This window comes from Pogoniulus pusillus, chromosome 19 (assembly GCF_015220805.1).
Source record: "Pogoniulus pusillus isolate bPogPus1 chromosome 19, bPogPus1.pri, whole genome shotgun sequence".
In the NCBI taxonomy this organism is placed as follows: domain Eukaryota; kingdom Metazoa; phylum Chordata; class Aves; order Piciformes; family Lybiidae; genus Pogoniulus; species Pogoniulus pusillus.
The window spans coordinates 9,522,708-9,541,473 of NC_087282.1; the positions used below are offsets into that span (position 1 = coordinate 9,522,708).

The following is an 18,766-nucleotide window of genomic DNA, read 5'->3' on the forward strand; positions in this document are numbered from 1 at the left end:
TGCAGTCTGTGTTTAGATGAGGCTCCTGCTCCCACTTAGAGTGCTCCTTAGTCTCCTCTCAGGGTCTGGAGGGCTCCTGATCCCCCAGCTGTGACGTTACTGAGTAGAAAGGCTGTGGCATCTGATCACCCCTTTACTTGGCTGCACTGCCTTGCAAAAGTTGGTCCCTGAAGCCCTAGCAGCTGTGGGTGAGGCCCATGTCAGCAGGCTCCAGCATTCATAGGTCTGCTGCTCCCGAGAGTCAAGGGGCTTATGCTGTGAGGCCTTCCTGTGACTCTAATAACTTCAGGAAGGGAGGGAAAAAAAAGAAGAAACGAAAAAGCAATTACCTTCTGGGGTGGAATTTCTCCAGCCTTTACTCAGCCCACCAGGGAATTTGCCAGGAACATGGACTGCAGTTTTATTTGGCTATTCCCGAGTTATACCAGCATGGGGGGAAATGGCATGTCTCACAGCTTGATGTTTTTCTGATGTCTGTCTTTGCTCTCAGGTTTTAAAAGAAATGCCATCCCCCCAAAATCTCTCTTCAAAACACAAAACTTGCCCTTGGCTCTTAATGCAGGGGAGATGCAAGCGGCTGCTCCTGCATCTCGGAGAAAAGAGGTCTTGTACTATTAACATGTCTCAAGAAATTGGATGTAAAAGTATGTAGTTTTCCCCATCATTTAAGAGCTGCACTCTGTGCCTCTGGCTCCTGGCTTTTGCACTCCTGGTGAGGTACTGTGGGAGGCAACTAGGTCACAGGATTTGACCCCTCTGGGCTCAAAGGCAGGGTTTGTGCTCCAGCCCCTTGAGGAAGGTGTCCTTGAGTTGGGATGAGGTGGTAAGGGGTTTCTCTTCCATCCTGCAGCTTTTATGGCTTCATGCAGGTGTATTGTTGGAGGCTGGAGGTTTGGTGTCAGAGCTGAGCTGCAGCTGTGTCTGCAGCCTAGACCCATGTTTTGCAGAGTGCTTTGAGCTGAAAAGTGCTGTAGTGGTGTAAATATAACCTAGAAGGTTTTGAAACACTCCAGAAACGTTCTCTGAGCAAACATGCTGCCTTTCCCCCTCCTTTCCCTTGAACTGGGAAATAATTCCACATTCACCCAAATATGCTTTTCTAATCAAAGGGGCCACTTTGTACTTCAGAATCTAAGGGGAGGAGACCGGAGCACGACTGAAACAAAACTCCTCAGTACTGCGCTTGCGAGATGGATCTCCTGTGGCTAAACCCATCTGTGTTTCTTCTTTGGCGTGAGCAGGAGGATCTTCCCACTGCAGCTGGGCACTTCACTTCACAGGCTTAGCTGCTGCACAGGCAGGAGGCTGAAACGCTGGAGCAGCCCAGGTTTCTATGGCAGTGTGAGCAGCAGCCACTCTCCTTATCTTTCCAACTTGATCAGGAGAAATTACTTTTGTCAATTTTAATTTCAGCTGAGCTGAGCAGGATAAACAAAGGGAGGTGCAGGCAAAGCAGATGGTTTGTCACAGAGCATGGAACAGGCAGGAACACTGTGCAGCTTTTTATAGAGTATAATGGCCTTTCCTTGCATCTAGCTATCCATCACCACTTAATTCCTGAAATAAACTGGGCTTCTGTGAGAGATGTGAAATACTCAAATGTTGCAGCAGGTCTGGAATATTCAGACCACAGAAGTCTTGGCAGTGGCTGGGAGCATCCACAGAAAAGCTTTCTGCTGGGAGATGTCAGCTCCGTGTTTGGAAAAGCCTGCAGTGGCTGCTTGGCTGGTGGCTGGAGCAGGGGAGCTCCACTGTCCCCCGTGTGAGTTTCTTCCGCGGTTTGGCAGGCGTGGGGGTGTCATCGATGCTCCCTCTTGGAGTAACCAGGATGACAAACAGTATGTGTCTTACCCCGCAGTTCTCTCTTCCGATTACTCTGGCCAAGGCTACTTCAGACCCCCTGGTCCAGGTCGTGCGGGTGGCTGAAGAAGCAGGGCAAGGAGACCCCTCGTGGCCCTGCTCCGCATTTCCTTGCCTGCGTGGTCTGAGATACGTGCGGCTTTGTGGTCCGTGCAGGTATAAATGGGAGAGTGCAGAAGCTGTGCTTCATTCCCACCATGAACTCCCACCCCACTGCCTACCCTGGCTTGGGTGTTCCTACAGCAGGGCACGTTTTGGTGATGGGATGTCCTTTCGCGCCCTCCAGCTGCTTTGACCTCCCCTCTTCTCCGGCGGCACTGGCGCTGTGGTCCCATTACCGACGAAAGTGTGGCTGGGGAGCATGCCTCACGGCTCGGGCAGGTCTGGCAGGAGGCTGCTTGTGGCCAAGTGGCTCTGACACTGCTGCCGCGGCACTGTGTCCAGACCAGCTGGAGGGATGTGATCTCTCCCGGAGCTGGGCTCTCGGAGCCTGGCGCAGATCGGTGGGTATTTGTTTCAATAAGAACCATGCTGGTGTTTGCAAACCCTTTTAAATTGCTCTCAGCAAGCGCTCCTGCGTCTGGAGCAAAGTCTGCTCGCAGAAACGCCTGCAGGAAGAGGAGGTCTGGGGGGGCGGCAGCAGGAGCCTGAATCCTTGCCAGGTTTCCATCCCGCAGAGCGTGTCAGGGCCGGAGCAGGGACGTGCTGTGGCTGCTGCCTGCCTGCTTTGAACAGCAGGCTGGCAGTCCCTGCTCAGAGGCGTCCCCATTAAAGCCTCCCTCTGCAGTTTCAAATAACGAGCAAATATGAAGAAAATCAAAGTCTGTTTGAACTTCACTAATGAACAGAAAGAGGGCTAAATGTTTCCAATAAACTGTTTGCTGCAAATATGCAGAGTACCTAAACCAGCTCTGTGCCAGCCCAGGTTCTGCAGGTGTCCACAGCTGTGAAAATCTCAGCACCTGAGCATTGGCATGGGCTGGACCCCAGTGGGCAGAGCTGCTGCTGGTGGCTGTGGTCTCTGGAGGTAGGTGAAGTATTCAAAGCCTGGTTGAGTCCCAGGCTGTCCAAAGGAGGGTCATGAAAATGGTCAGAGGGTTGGAACACCTCTCCTGTGAAGATGTGCTGAGAGAGCTGGGGCTGTTCAGCCTGGAGAAGAAAAGGTTCTGGGCAGACTTCGTAGCTGCATTTCAGTGCCTGAAGGGGACCTATAGGGAGGCTTACGAGTGAGTGTTTAGAAGGGCTTATAGTGATGGAATGAGGGGCAATGGTTTGAAATTGGAGCAAGGGAGATTTAGTCTGGACATTAGGAGGAAGTTCTTTACAATGGGAGTGGTGAAATACTGGAGCAGGTTACCCAGAGATGGGGCCCTGAGCAACCTGATCTAGTTAGAGGTATCCCTGCTCACTGTGAGGGGGTTGGACAAAATGACTTTTGAGACTCCCTTCCAACCCAGTGCATTCTGTGTGATTCTGAGTATGTTACATTTCCACATGTGGGCAGGAGCATCCCTTTGGGAACAGCACCAGGGGACAGCCTGTCTGTGCCACTGCCTTGATGCTATCAAGAGAAGGGAAGAAAAGGAGGCTTCTGGGGGGAACTAGTTCACGTTAAAGAGGACAATCCCCACAGCATTTGTGTGTACTGCAGGAGCCCTCTTTAGTGTTGATTTCCCTTCCTTTGTGGTTTAAGGGAGCTGAGCAGTGGCATTGAGGGCTGTGTGGGGCTTCCCATCTGGCCGTGGCATGAGCCCAGATTGTGGCGGTGCTGGCAGGGCTGGGGCACCAAGCCCAGAGGCAGCCACAGCTTTGTTTGAGGAGGCAGGCAGAATTTGAACAAGCTGCCTTTTCATTTTTCAAGGCTGGAAAACTCCTCTCAGCCACGGGCTGGTTGCTCCAGCCTTCCTCCATGGAAAGATGTATGCCCCTACCTGCACCCCTCCCATCCTTGCAGAGGTTTGGGGATGCTCCGTGTGGTGGGCAGAGGGGGCTGTGTGGCTGATGGCTCACACTGGTGGCTTTCTCCATGAGGTCTCTCAACCACCAGTCAGTGCCAGCCCTGGCTCCACAGTGCTGTCAGCCGATTAGCTTGCTAATTAAAGTAAATCATGATGATAGGCTTGGGGTATATGCTAAATCTCTGCCAGGAAGGGGGTGTTTTCACGTCGTGTAACATGGAACTGCTGTGTAGTCTAGACTCTAATTGCTGCTTTTCCCTTTGAACGTGGTACTTGCCTTAACTTTAATAATTATTTGTTCCCTGGCTGCAGGAGAGCTCAGTGCCCCAAATCACAGCCTCAGATCAGCTACCTGAGGGTCCTGAGCACCAGGAGGGGGAGAAGCAGGGAGGGGGTATTTCAGGACATGCACATGAAGATACACTCTATGGGACTGCTTTCTCTGGGAGTGAATTCCCCACTGGTCCCCAAGCCTGGGTCTCCAGTCCCTAGCATCTCTCCCCAGGCTGCTGCTGCCTGCTGCATCTCGCTGCTCTTTAGCCAGAGCTGGGGTGACAGCAGTGGTGTGTCTTGCTGTTGGAAAGGCTGGCTGGCAGTTTCCATGTGGCATGCTTTGCTGCTGCTGAGCGTGGAAAGTGTCACAGCAGGTCTTGCTTAAAAGGCAGCTTCTCTGCCAGGTAGGATGCCGTCCCTCCCCAAATGCCCCCCTCACTTTCAGGGGTCACTCATGATTGTGGAAATATAGAATTTCCCAAAATGCCCTTGAATAGCAGACCAGTCCCTTTGTCTTGTTTACATCAGCTGCAAAGGAGATGAACCCTGAGAACAGATATGTCTTTTATTGTTAATAGATTAAAATGATAGATGATCACAAAATAGCAGTGTACAGAATAAATGCTTAGCTGATGTAAATTACTTTTTCCTCTATTTCCTTCCATTAGCCACCAACCATTTACCCCAGGCAGAGCTCTGTCCCCAGGAAACACCTGAGCTGGCTGTGGAGCAGCAGGCTGGGTAAGTGCTGGGTAAGATAGCATTCCTGATGGGCTGAGATGAGATGAAGTGTGAAAATCAGAGGGGTTGTGAGATGGAGGATAGTGCCTGTCATATTATCTTCAATTCTTGAAAAAAAAAAGGAAAGAAAAAAGGCAAAAAGCTGTTCTTACCTGGCTTGTGGTGTTCTGTTCTGGACATTGCTTGCTCCAGGATAAGATTTGGCCTGCAGACCAGAGAGGGAAGTCTGTAGTGCTGGCAGCAAGGCCAACACAGAAGAGATCCTTAAAGAAGATTAGGACTCATTTTACCAGGCACAGCTATCCATTATGGTTAACAAAACACTGCATCAGTGGTTCTCAGCCTGATCCAAACAGTCTATCTTGTGGCCAATCTGGACTCACTTTTATCCTTAGCCCTACATTGGACAATGTGTTGGTATCAGCAGATAATAAGATGTTGGTACCTGACTGTGTGGACAGCCAAGGTCTAACTCTCACTTTCCAAGGGGAAGGGAGAAGTGAGCTGCTGGATGGGCACAACTGACACCTCCCCACCATGTTCTTCTCTAAAGGACAGGGTCTGTGTTAGCTATGACTGTGGTGGCACATTGGCCTGTCCTGGATGGGAAAGCAGCTCCATCTGGGACTGAGATCCCTGCACACTCATTCCATGACAGCTGGGTGGCTCCTCAAGGAGCTGCACTTCATACATGGGTGCCACTGGAATTGTGACTGCTGTTTTGGCTGCATGGAGGGCAGCTTCTCATGAACAAAATCGGAGCAAATGAAAGCTAAGGAAGGAGATGAGGACCAGCCTGGTCAGCAGGAGGATTGCTTTGTCCTGGCATTCTGAGAACAGAATTCAGAAGTTTACTGCAGAGATGGACATGATGGAACAGTGGCAATAAGGTCACCTTCATGTACTGTGATGCTCAGAAGCCTGTGCTGCAGGAGGAGGAGAGGCAGCAGTCCTGCCTGCATGCTCACTTTTGCATCAGACATGGCATCCATGAGCCCTTCCTCAGGCCGTGTGTGGGGCTGCCACCTTCGCTTTAGCTTCCAAGCTGTTAAACAGGCACCATGTGCTCTGTTCAGTCTTGAGAAGGGCTCACATTCCAAAATGAAAATGTTCACCTCCAGCTTCCCCTGAGAAAGTGCTAGTGCTGAATTCTGTTGTCTGCCCTTACAGTAGCTTGGCAACTATTTCACAGGCCAAATAAATCTGGGGTCCCACCTTTGCTTTAGCTTCTAACCCATGACGCTTCATGATGTATTACATGTTGGATTGGTGAGAGCTTAGGTTGAAAATGGAAAGCTCCAGCACCACCAGGGAAAGGGCCAGCACTGAATGCTGTTGTCTGTTCCTGAAAACTCTTGGCAGGTATTTCACAGCCCCAAGAAATTTGGGGGGATTACCTTTACTTTTGCTTATATCCACTTACATGCTTAGCTTATAACCCACAATATGCTCTATTTTGCCTTGGGAGAGGCTCAGGTTCCAAACTAAAATGTCCACCTCCAGCTTCCACTGGGCAATCGCCCACGCTGAATGCTCTTGTCCATCCTGCATCCAGTTCTGGAGCCCCCATTACAAGAGGGATGTGGAGATGCTGGAGTGTGTCCAGAGAAGGGCCACTGGGGTGATCAGAGAGCTGCAGCAGCTCTGCTATGAGGACAGACTGAAAGAGATGGGGCTGTTCAGTCTGGAGAAGAGGAAGCTCTGAGGTGACCTTATTGTGGCCTTCCAGTATCTGAAGGGAGTCTACAAAAAACTTGGGGAGGGACTTTTTAGGCTGTCGGGGAGTGGAGTAGGTTCAGGCTGGCTGTGAGGAGAAGTTGTTCAGCATGAGAATGGTGAGAGCCAGGAATGGGTTGCCCAAGGAGGTGGTTGAGGCCCTGTCCCTGGAGGTATTTAAGGCCAGGCTGGATGGGGCTCTGGCCAGCCTGATCTAGGGTAGGGCGTCCTTGCCCATGGCAGGGGGGTTGGAACTGGATGATCCTTGTGGTCCCTTCCAACCCTGACTGACTCTATGATCCTGACAGTCCCCTGACAACCCATTAAAAGCCCCAAGGAATCTGGGGCTATTGCCTTTCCTTTAGCTTATAACCCACTGACAGGCACAATGCAGGGCTCTGAAACAGCTCAAGCAGTGCCAGGGCAGCAGCAGGATCTGGTCCCTGCCAGCATGCAGTTAGCCCACAAGGAAGGTGCAAGCACTGCATGGCACAGGGTGACCACCTGCAGCATTGCCAGCACCTGCTCTGCGGCTGGCCAGGGGCTCTACTCTGGGCCATCCATCTGGCATCTTTCTGAGACACTGCTCTCAGCTTTTTGCCATGCCAAAACAAATCCTAGCAGACTATTAATCACTGGCTTGGAACAGCATCCACCTTCGGTTTGGGCATGATAAGCGATGCCAGCCCTTGTCTGACATCATGTAGCCATTTGAAGAGGCCATAATTATAGCAATTGTTAGGCAGTTTTCTACTCATTCCCCCCAGTCTCTCGTAGGTAATGTTATGTGACAAATGCCTTCCCCTGATGATCCCATCTCGAGTGCTCTGCAGTAACACCACAGCCAGCCCGGCCGTGTGGCAGCACAGGAGCATCAGGCTTGCCGCAGCCAGCACAGGCAAGGTGTCATAGTGTGCCAATCTCAACTTAGTGGGGTGAAAATGATCCCCGTGGTTGTGCTGGGGGAGACTTGGGAGGTCGATGGGTGTATTCTGAAGCTTCCACACAGCTGCAGTTGCAGAAGTGGCAGGAGCTGCTAAGAGGGAAGCCTACCAGGACTGGTGCCTGGGCTCCTAATTGTCAGGTGTGGGATACAGGCAGGCAGTGTCTGAAACGCTGAACCCCAGGATTTTGCTAATAGCAGTGAGGAACCAGAGCCAGATTCTCTGATGTGGGAACCTTAGTGGAACAGAGCTGGAGCCTGGTTCCAGCCCTATGGCTGTTCCTCAGCTGGCGCTGCACATCTCCATCGGCTGCTCTGGAGCTGGGGCAAATCGGAGCAGCTGAGGAATGTTGCTGAAATCTCCCAGCTGGCATTCAGCACCGTGGCAGGAGGCTCTGTATCCCAGAAATGTGCTTTTTCTGCCTGGTAGTGTGCTGGGCAGGGGCTTGTGGCTCAGGTGTAGCAGTCAGTGAATATTTGGGAGCTGTCAGCCTCTCTGCCAGTGCTAGGTATCTATTTTCTGTGGGAGGAAGGGAACGTTGCAGGCTCTATCCCATTCCACAAGGTCAGCAGCAGGATAAGCAACACACAGAAGAATAAAGGGAGGAGGAGGGGGGCAGAAAGTAGAAAGGAAAATGTAGAATTGAGTGATTTAGTTGTGTTCAGGACTGCTTTAAAGGTGGAATGAATGTTGCTGGAACAGGCTTTGCCAAGCTTTGTTTGTTAGCCAGGTAGCCATCCAGACCAGAGGCACTGCTCTGCTTCTCTCTATCAGTCCCTCCCCAGGTGGCTCCATCTCCCTAACCTTTGCAATCTGTTTGTCCACACAGGGATCCAGAGACTGAATGAAGTTGTTGTTTGTAAGCAGGGTAGAGAGAGCAGAGTTTCTCCCATCACCTAAGGTAACCTTCACTGGCAGGTGGATTTCCTGCAGAGAGAAGTTTGGTTGCCTCTTAATTCATCCATGGCATTGCTGTCTTGTAAACCCTAAGGCCGTCTGTTCCTCACCTGTGTGAGTAACAGCACACAGGGTTCGTAGATCCAGGCAGAGATCCAACGTGCTGTCCTGAAGGTTCACCAAGCAACAGTGCCCCTCACTGCACTGCAGAGCCCCCCCCTGCCTCGGCTCCTGCACCTGCCCATAGCACAGGCTGCAACTGCCTATTGCTTCATTTTCTATCCTCCCTCTTCTCTCCTCCACACTTTTAATCTTTGCTTAACTTGTTGTGCAGGCAATTGCATGGCATTTAGTGCATGGTGATGTGTGTTTGGGGCCTGTGCTGGAAAACCAGCTCATTATCTGGAGTGGATAATATTAAGCACTTTTCTCTGTTGGCCATTTGATCACAAGGTTATCCTGTTTGATGGTTTTATGCCCTGGAATTGATTGCATGGGAAATATTTAGCCAGCAAGGCTGAAATGTATGTCAGTCCCTGGGCTGCCAGAGGCAGGTGTGCTGTGGCACCCAAGGGCCAGGGGAGTGTCTCAGAAAGCAACCAACAGCCCTTTCCAAACCCTCAGGTCAGGTTTTCTTGTCAGATACTGCATAAAAATCCATCAATCCAAATAATGTTTTTTGGGTAGCCCTACAGCAGAAAGGAGTCTGAGCAGAGATTTCTGTGCTCTCTACAACTCCCTGAAAGGAGGTTGGAGTGAAGTAAGGGCTCGGTCTCTTCTCCCTAGTAACAAGAGATAGGATGAGAGAAAGTGGCCTCAAGCTGCACCAGGGGAGATTTAAGTTGGCTATTAGGAAAAATGTCTTTACTGAAAGAACAGTCAGGCATTGGAACAGGCTACCCACAGAGGTGGAGTTGCTATCTCTGGAGGTGTTAAAAAAATGCATAGACATAGCATTTTGGGACTTGGTATAATGGCCACGATGGCAACACTTGGACTTGATGATCTCAGCTGTCTTTTCCAACTGAAACAACTCTCTCATCCTAAGCAACCTGATAACCAGGGTGCTTGTTTGCCACAGCTCACCGAGTGGCCACTGGCTAATAAATGCCAATATGGCATGGGTCAACAAGGTGGGAGGAAAGGCTGCATTGCTCCTATGCCCCCCCCAGTCTCATGGCCTCATGGCACTTTTTGCTTTCTATCTTGATGCACCATATTGGCAAGAGAGCATTGGATGAAGCCTTTTGCCTTAATATTGCCCCATGCAGGCTGCAGAGAGCCAACCTCTGCCCAGCTCCTTTCTGCGACTTGCGCTGCCTTCATTCCCATGGGATGCACCTGCTTTCCTTCTTTGGTACCTTCAGAAAGTACTGCTCTGCTGTTTCCCCCTCCCCAAGATATTTCTTTCATCCCCTTCCCATGTTTTGCTGTCAGGCAGGCTGTGGAACACGGGAGCAGTTCCAGCAGGCTTCCTCTGGACTGACACCAGTGTGGGAGCAGAGAATTAGCCCTGCACCTGTCACTTTTTTAATATAGACTTTAAATCTGATTATAGCTGCCTGTCTGGCTCTGCATTATGGGCTCCATGATTATTCAGCATTATGTAATCTGTGATAAAAGATGCTGCATCAGTAAAAGTGAATTAAACTATTGAGTGATAGGAGTTTATCGAATTCCTCAGAGCGGCACTGTCCTCTCTTTGGCACTTTAACCTCTCCTGTGGAAAGGAGCGTGCCAGACGCTGCCCTTGCTAACAGCCAGCAAACCCTGCTGACTTGGGTGGAATTGTGGGAGTGCAAATAAAGTTAGATTTCAGCTTAGAAAGACATTTTTCAATAGTTTAAAGGCTCAGTATTTTACAGTGGCCCCTTACCTGCACTGTGTGCAAACTGCTAACAGACTTACCCCGACAGATGTAAGTCCCATGGGTGCTCAATACAGTTTGGTGCTTGAAGGGCTGAGCTGGCCAAGCTGTCCTCACTCCAAAACATCTTGGGAGTGGGCATGCATGGAGTCCTGATGTGCTGGGGGAAAAGTAAACCTGCATATAATTCTAAGCTGAGTATTTTGTCTTATTTTCCAACCACCCACAAGATAAAATGTGTTTTTCTCCTTTGTAGGCTTTCCCTTTCTCCACACATGGCAGGTGTCTGATGGCTGAATGGTCTAGGGACTGCACTTTGAGTTTTCCTACTTCTTAATTTCCTTTTTTTCAATGCTACAGGTTTGTTTTGTGTTTGTTTGTGGTGTTTTTTTCCCCTACTAATCTGTTGTGATAGTGGAAACATTGCTAGGGGAAGGAAAAAAAAGCACAAACCTAAACTGTAACTCCCAACATCCAGATGCTTTGAAACACTTTCAAGTTTTGCAGAACTGGATAAGCAAACAAAAGGGAAAAAAACAACCCTACATCATTTATTTTACTTCACATAGTAGCTAAAAGGAAAAAGTGCTGGCAAGGGGGAAAACTACACTTGAGGAATGTGAAATTAAAAGAAAGGCTCTGAAAAATTAACAAGATAAAGTTTCTCTTTCATGATTAAAACAAATGTCAAGACTTCAAACTATTTCATGTATGTTATCTCCAGTTCTGCACTGCATCTGGAGAAACGGGGTGCTGGAGGAGCTGGGTCCAGGAGGGTTTGCTCCCTCCTTTCTGCAGCAGAGGTTGCAATGATGGTTTATGTACCTCCAGGGGGTCAGAGTAGCAGTGGCAAGTCTCTCCCACACAGGGATGCAGAGTGTGCATTCAGCCCCCCCAAACCTGTTGGAATCTGCAGAAATGCATCCCAGGAGAGGCCAAGGGCAGAGGCAAGGCTGGGAGCAGGAGCTGAGGCTGTTGCACTGCCTGTCTGCGGGGCATGGATTTGCTGGCCTCATCCCATGTTTGTCCTTTCCCTTCACCCCCTGTGTGAGGAATGTTTAATAAACCCACCCTGGGTTTGACAGCCCACTGATATTACAGTTTGAAATATACATGGTTTAGATCCTGAGATTTACCTTTTGCCAGGTACAGGAGTGGCAGCTAGAAATGCTGGGCTGGAGAGTTAGTTGCATTACTGCCTGAACAAAGGGCTGCAAGCTGCATTGCTTGCTTTTAATGAAAAGCTTTCCTTACTTTACAGCATGGACAGAACCAATACCTTCATTACACACTGTCCATACCCATCAGTGAGCTGGCTGAATGGCAGACCACACTGCCAGCCTCTCACACCAGCTCTTCAGCTGCCAGAGATTCACCTTGTGGCCCACCGGGCCCCCAGCCTGATCCCAAGAGGCAGCAAGACGGCACCAAGGTGGGTGATGAAGCTACCTAGTGGTAGCATGGCTGAAAGAGCATGCTGTGAAATGGGCTGCAGTCTTGCAGGTAGAGCTCCTGCAGGGGGTTTGGCCAAAGGAGTCACGGAGAACACCGTGTTACCAGTTCCCTCCTTCCCAGCCAGGCTATCATGTGCTGGTGCTAGAGGTACTGGCAGGTGCATCACGACTGGAGTACTGCACTTTGGCTAAACTAATTGTGCTGCAAGGAGAGGAGCGAGGATTTAGATTTCAGAGCCAACGTGTGGCATCTTTATTAATGTACCTACTTGAGTTCCCTGGGATGCAATGTTTTCTCCTTACCCTGGTCATCCATCTGAACTGATAATAGGACCATTAATCCATTTTGTTGACAGTGCTCACAGACCTCCACTGAGGCAGGAGATGGGGAGGGACTGCAACTGATGCCTGTTTTGCTCCAAAGGGATCTTATCACAGCCTCTGGCAAATGGAGCATTAGGTGGAGGTGAAAGGTTGGAGCATTAACCAAGGTTTCAGGTACTATGCAGCTGGCCAGCTGCAGTTTGGCTTGTTTTTGGTCACCTAGAGAGCATCCTGCAGAAAGCCAGTGATATAGAAGATGATCTACAGAAGCCCAACCTACAGGCCAGGGCACATAATGCTGTTCAGGGACACAGACACTGGGCTTATACATCATAGCCATCTTACACCAGTCACTTAAGCCCCCTTTAATCTTTCTCCATACCCATATGGAGGTGAAGTTCCTCTGATCTCAGGCCTGCACAGCTACAAGGTGCCAGGCACAACAACTGTCATGACAGTGATTTCCTTTGCAGCAGCAGAAACACATACATGAAATCAATAATAAACCCCCAGGTCTTTTACGTATGTGATATATAAAGAAACATTTCAGTGGGAAAGGAGCTGGAAAATGAGGTGCATCCCTGTCTGCTCCTCCACGTTCCCCTGCCAGTGGCTCATCCCAGGCGCCTTTCTATTCAGACTGATCCTGTCTGGTTTTAAATATCTCAAGCCACAGAACTTTCTCCCTCCAGGGAACCACGTCGCAGCCTCATAATTTTTGCTGTCAGCAGAGGGGATTTTTTCCCCTGTGACATTCAACCTAAATGCTCCATTTCTTCATTTTCTGTCATCCCTTCTGGTGATGCCCCTTGTACTCTATTAAATAATTCCTTCCCTCTCTCTCTATTTACACCAACCAGATCTGTAAGGCTCTTAGTTTGTCTCCCCATGGACAGCTCTCAGCCAAGCAATATATATATTTAAGCCTTTTAATCTTTCTTCAGAAATCAGTTTCTCTATGCCTTTGATCATTTGTGTGGCTTCCCTCTGAACTGCCACCAATGCCTCTGAGCTGAGGGAGTCCAGTGCTCCTACTCTGGCTACCCCAGAGCCTCCCAACACTTCTGTGACATCCTCAGATGCCAGAATCTGTCCCCTTACTGTTTCCCCTGCCCCGGGCCTTTCACAGGGCTGCTGTTCTAGCTCCAGGGCTTGGGTCAGCCATCGTAGTCCCTTCTACTGTGGTGTGCACTTGCGTTTGCTTCCCAGCTGCACTCACATTTGTCTGAGGTCGTTTTTGCTCTTTCCTGCTCATGTTTGTAATCTCACTAGGCCTTTTTTGTGTTAATTTTCTGTGCTTGCTGGAGCTCGCAGCACCTCCCAGTATAGCATCATCTGCCAAATTCATTAATGTGTAGTTTACTCCCTCTTTCCAGGTCATTAATGAGGGTATTAAATGAGAGCCAACCTAACCTAGATCCCTGCAGTACCCCATAAACACTCCCCCTGTTTCTAATTACCCTTTGTTTATGATCCTCTAGCCAGGTTTTCAATCCGCATGGCAGAGTTCAAGTCATCAGAATTAATTTTCCCAAGGAAAGCTTCACGAATTTGGAAGCAGAGGGTTTGACCATTCCCACCTCCCCACTCCCCCGTGGGTCACGGTGACCCACGCTGCTGGCAAAGGCTCTTTTCTCCACTGGTTTCTGCTCTCGCTCCTCCGGAACAGGGCTGTCAGGAGCAGTGGGACCCTGCATCCCTCCCGTGTCTCCCGCGGAAGAAGGGCTGTTCTCCCAGGTGTCCCGGGACAAAATGTCCCTGGAGAGGACGGTGTTCCTGGACAAACCGTGTCACGGGAGACAGTGTCTCTGAATGAGTGCTGTCCTGGTGGATGCTGGTCCTGGAGGGGGTGGTGTCCCTGGGCAGATGTCAGGAGGGGTGGTGTCCCGGGGAATATTGTCTCTGGGCAAATGGTGCCCGGGGAGACGGTGTCTCTGTACGGATGGCATCCCCGGGGGATGCTGTCCGTGGATGAACGTTGTCCTAGAGAGGATGGCGAACTGGCCATCCTCCAACGGCCGCGACCCAGAACCACCCAGGACCGAGCATGTTCCCTCCCGGCTCAGCCGTGTGCTGCCCGGGTCGTTGCCCGCCGCTCCGCTTCCCCGAGGCGGCCGCTAGATGGCGCCGTTGTGCCTGGGAAGACGCGGCAGGGCCCGACGGCGCGGCCGGCCCGGGGAGGGGCTGGGGAAAAAACGGGGCCGGGGCTGAGTTGGAGCCGAGCCGAACTAGGGAAAAGCCGGGCTCGGGAGAAGCAAGGGACTGGGTCGCCGCTGCTCGGGCTGTGCCAGCAGGGCGCCTGTACAGACGAGAAGCGTCCCCGCTGCTCACCACCCCTGACGGGGGCTATGCCGCGGCAGCTCCGATCAGGCACCCAAGTCCCACTGCCTTCCCCCTCCGCGGCGCTGTCTCACTATCGATCGGTGGGCACCAAGGGGCGATTTGCCGCAGAGACGCGCCGGATCTCGGCATCTCTTTGAACCTCGGAGCAGGGGCGGAGGAAGTGGGAGCCGAACGGCGTTATTTGTAGCCGAAAGGCTCCAAGCTGAGACCCCTGGCTTGCATCGGCCGGCAGAGCGCCCGCATCCCGCCGGGGGCAGCACCGGCCCCACCTCGAGGCGCGGCATCTTCTCAGTATCCCCTTTAATTAGACCCCGGGAACTTGCGTGCCGCGCGCGGAGACCCGAGGTAAGGTACCGGCACCCGAACAAGGGAAGTTTTATTTAATTTTCAAGAGAAGACGGTGCCGTGATACTTTGCCGAGTCAACAGCAGCGAGCGCTGCGGGGAAAGGAGCCGCACAAGACAGCCTGGCGGTACCGGGGCCCACGCCGGCTCTCCGGAGAGACTGCGTGGCGGACGGGCGTGCCATGCTGCAGGAGTAGACTCAGTCCTGCCCCTGAGGGATAGGGCCTGAAGCAGTCCTGAGGGCGCTCAGTGCGGACCGACGCTCCCCTCCTCCGCTCTCCCGCAGCGCTTAAGAAGGAGCTGCTGGTGACCGAGGCCAGGAAAGGGCTGCTGGTGCAGCCGCAGCTGCGGGTACCGGTGCAGGCTGTGCGCCGTGGGGCAACAGGCTCCCGGCACAGCTGAGTCAATCTTCGCCGCTGCGCGCAGCTCTGCATCCCGCTCTCGGCCGCGCCGCTCCGCCGACCCCGCCTCGGCCCCGCCCCGCCGGCCGGCAGCGGGGCTCGGCGCGGTCCCATTGGCGGCGAGTCGGCGCGCTGCGCCCACCCCCGAAGGCCCATTGGCTAGGGCTCACAGCCGCCCGCCCCCGCGCCGCCCGCCCCCGCGCCGCCCGCCGGCGCTCCGGACTGCGGGCAGTGGCGTGCGGCCGCCGCAGCGAGCGCCGGCGGGAGCGGGCTCTGCTCGGCGCGGCTCTACTCGGCTCCGCTCGACTCGGCTCCGCTCCGCTTCGCTTTGCTCGCACCCAGCTCCAGCTCCGCTCCTGCACCCCCACGTCATGCCTGGCCAATCCACGGCGCCGCCGGCTCGAAGCGCCTGAGCGGCCGGCGTTGGCGTGGGCGCAGGGGGGACAGCGGCTCCGGTGCGCGCACCCGCCTGCCCGCCCGCCCGCCGCCGCCGGGGCAGCCCGGCGGGCACTGTCCGCATGAGGGCGGCGGGGCCCTGAGGCGGGCGGCCAACAGCCGTCGGGGCGCGGCGGGGCGGCCGGAGGGGGCGGTGGCGGCGATGGGGGCTTTCCCGACGCTGCTGGGGGCCGCCTTGCTGTGGGCCGGCGCCGGGGCCCTGGTGAACCTGAAGTACACGGTGGAGGAGGAGCAGCGGGCCGGCACGGTTATCGCCAACGTCGCCAAGGACGCCCGGGACGCCGGTTTCGTGCTGGACCCCCGGCAGCCAGCTGCCTTCCGGGTGGTCTCCAACTCGGCTCCCCACCTGGTGGACATCAGCCCCGGGTCGGGGCTCCTGGTGACCAAGCAGAAGATCGACCGGGACCTGCTGTGCCGGCAGAGCCCCAAGTGTGTTATCTCGCTGGAGGTGATGTCCAGCTCTATGGAGATCTGCGTGATCAAGCTGGAGATCAAGGACCTCAACGACAATGCACCCAGCTTCCCCACCGACCAGATCGAGCTGGAAATATCAGAGACTGCCAGCCCTGGCACCAGGGTGCCGCTGGAGAGTGCCTATGACCCGGACTCGGGCAGCTTTGGTGTACAGACCTATGAGATCACCCCCAATGACCTCTTTGGGCTGGAGACCAAGACGCGGGGTGATGGGTCTCGCTTTGCCGAGTTGGTGGTGGAGAAGAGCCTGGACCGTGAGACCCAGTCCCACTACAGCTACGTGATCACAGCTCTGGATGGTGGTGACCCGCCCAACTTTGGCACAGTGGAGCTCAGCATACGTGTAATTGACTCCAATGACAACAACCCACTCTTTGAGGAGCCGGCCTACACTGTCAGCGTGCCTGAAAATGCCCCACCAGGTACACCAGTCATCCGCCTCAACGCCTCTGACCCCGATGAGGGCACCAATGGCCAGGTCCTCTACTCTTTCCATAGCTACGTCTCTGAGCGGGCCCGGGACCTCTTCCAGATTGACCCCCAGAGCGGCCTTATCACAGTGAGTGGTGCTATCGACTATGAAGAGGGGCACGTCTACGAGCTGGATGTGCAGGCCAAGGACTTGGGGCCTAACTCCATCCCTGCCCATTGCAAAGTAACCATCAGCGTCCAGGATGCCAATGATAACCCGCCCCTCATCAACCTGCTCTCTGTCAACAGTGAGCTGGTGGAGGTGAGCGAGAACGCCCCTCCAGGTTATGTCATCGCCTTGGTGCGGGTCTCGGACCGTGACTCTGGGGCCAATGGGCGGGTGCAGTGTAAGCTCCTGGGCAATGTGCCTTTCCGGCTCCAGGAGTATGAGAGCTTCTCCACCATCCTGGTGGACGGACGTCTCGACCGTGAGCAAAGGGACCAGTACAATCTCACCATCCAGGCCAAGGACAATGGCGTCCCCTCCCTGCAGGCCACAAAGTCCTTCACTGTCAAGATCACTGATGAGAATGACAACCATCCCCACTTCTCCAAGCCCTATTACCAGGTCATAGTGCAGGAGAACAACACTCCAGGGGCCTACCTCCTCTCGGTCTCAGCCAGGGACCCTGACCTGGGCCTCAATGGCAGTGTCTCCTACCAGATTGTACCCTCACAAGTCAGGGACATGCCTGTCTTCACCTATGTCTCCATCAACCCCAACTCTGGAGATATCTATGCTTTGAGATCCTTCAATCATGAGCAAACGAAGGCCTTTGAGTTCAAGGTCTTGGCAAAAGATGGGGGTAATCCCTCTCTGCAGAGCAATGCCACCGTGAGAGTGATTGTCCTGGATGTCAATGACAACACCCCTGTGATCACAGCCCCACCGCTGGTCAATGGGACCGCGGAGGTGTATATCCCCAGGAATGCAGGGGTAGGCTACTTGGTGACGGTGGTCAAAGCAGACGACTATGATGAGGGTGAAAATGGCAGACTTTCCTATGAAATGGTGGAAGGAGACAGAGGGTTTTTTGAGATAGACCAGGTCAATGGAGAGATAAGGACCACCAGAGCCTTTGGGGAAAATGCAAAGACAGCATACGAGCTGATCGTGGTGGCTCACGACCATGGAAAAACATCTCTCTCAGCTTCTGCCTTGATTTTGATATACCTGTCTCCAGCCCTGGATGCCCAAGAGTCCATAGGATCTGTTAACCTCTCCCTGATTTTCATTATCGCCCTGGGGTCTATCGCAGCCATTCTTTTTGTCACCATGATCTTCGTGGCAGTCAAGTGCAAAAGGGATAACAAGGAAATCAGAACCTACAACTGCAGGTAAAGACATTTTGTTTCTGTGCACCTGCTGGGTCTGCTTTGATTTTTGCTTTGCAGTTACTTTGCTGTTTGCTGCTGTATACTTGGGATGGGGGCGGGGGGTGTCTGTGCGTGGAGGGTTAGATTTGCTGTAGGAGCAGAAGTGAGGTTCTCGTCGCTCTCAGAGAATTCCCTGTGCAGCTTTTGCTGAATTGTGCTCTGGGAGGAGAGCGGAAATTTGTGCCCAGTAACGGCTTGATTTCATCGTGCGGCTTGGCAATCTGTTGCAGCATCCCTGATTTTACACGCTCCGTCTCAGGAAGGGAGCAGAACAGTTTTACAGCGGCGTGGCTGGTCCTGTGAGCAGCCCCCTGTCCCTGCTGCAGCTTCCCGGTGTTCCCAAAGCGCGGACACCCCCCAGCCCACCGCCGCATCCCCGCAGCAGACGGGGCGAGCAGCCGCGGTGGCATCCCTCAGCCCTGGCTCGCCGTTCAAAAGAGCTATTGTGCGCCCTATGCGGCTCCTCGCCGCGCTTGGCGGTGGGGCCAACCGGCTAAAAGAGTGGCAAAACCCAGCCCGTTCCCCTCGATGTGCCGCTACGGCAGCCGGCACGGCCGCTCCGGCTGGCAGCGGTGGGGCGCGGGCGGATTTTTGCGGCGCTGGCTTGGTGCGTGCTCTCGGGTCCGAAATGCCGGAGGGGAGGTCAGCCCCGCGCCCGGAGCCGCTGAAAGGCTGATAGGGGAAATCCAATCCCCTGAATATGTAACAGCCCGGCGATTATTGTCTCTCTTTTACTATTCTCTGTGTTACACAAGTTAGGAGACAAATGCTAACCACACATGAATATCAATCAGATGCCATAAAAGAGCAGCTGCAATGCCTCATAAATGGTTTAATCCTGTTACTAGTGAAATAGCCATGACTTC

General features: G+C 53.2%; 1 protein-coding gene and 1 long non-coding RNA gene across 3 annotated transcripts in view; both read left to right on the forward strand.

Moving 5' to 3' along the window:
• Window positions 1–4,757: 4,757 nt before the first annotated feature.
• Window positions 4,758–10,796, forward strand: LOC135183672 (uncharacterized). The gene is made up of 3 exons (XR_010305646.1): window positions 4,758–4,832; window positions 8,322–8,393; window positions 10,513–10,796. It is a non-coding gene; the product is annotated as an uncharacterized LOC135183672 (long non-coding RNA).
• Window positions 10,797–15,720: 4,924 nt separating this feature from the next.
• Window positions 15,721–18,766, forward strand: part of PCDH19 (protocadherin 19) — a 61,308-nt gene continuing 58,262 nt past the window's right edge. For both annotated transcript variants that reach the window (XM_064159192.1, XM_064159193.1), the window contains exon 1: window positions 15,721–17,861. In XM_064159192.1, coding sequence (XP_064015262.1) covers window positions 15,721–17,861 — 2,141 coding nt within the window. The remainder of the gene's footprint in view (window positions 17,862–18,766) is intronic.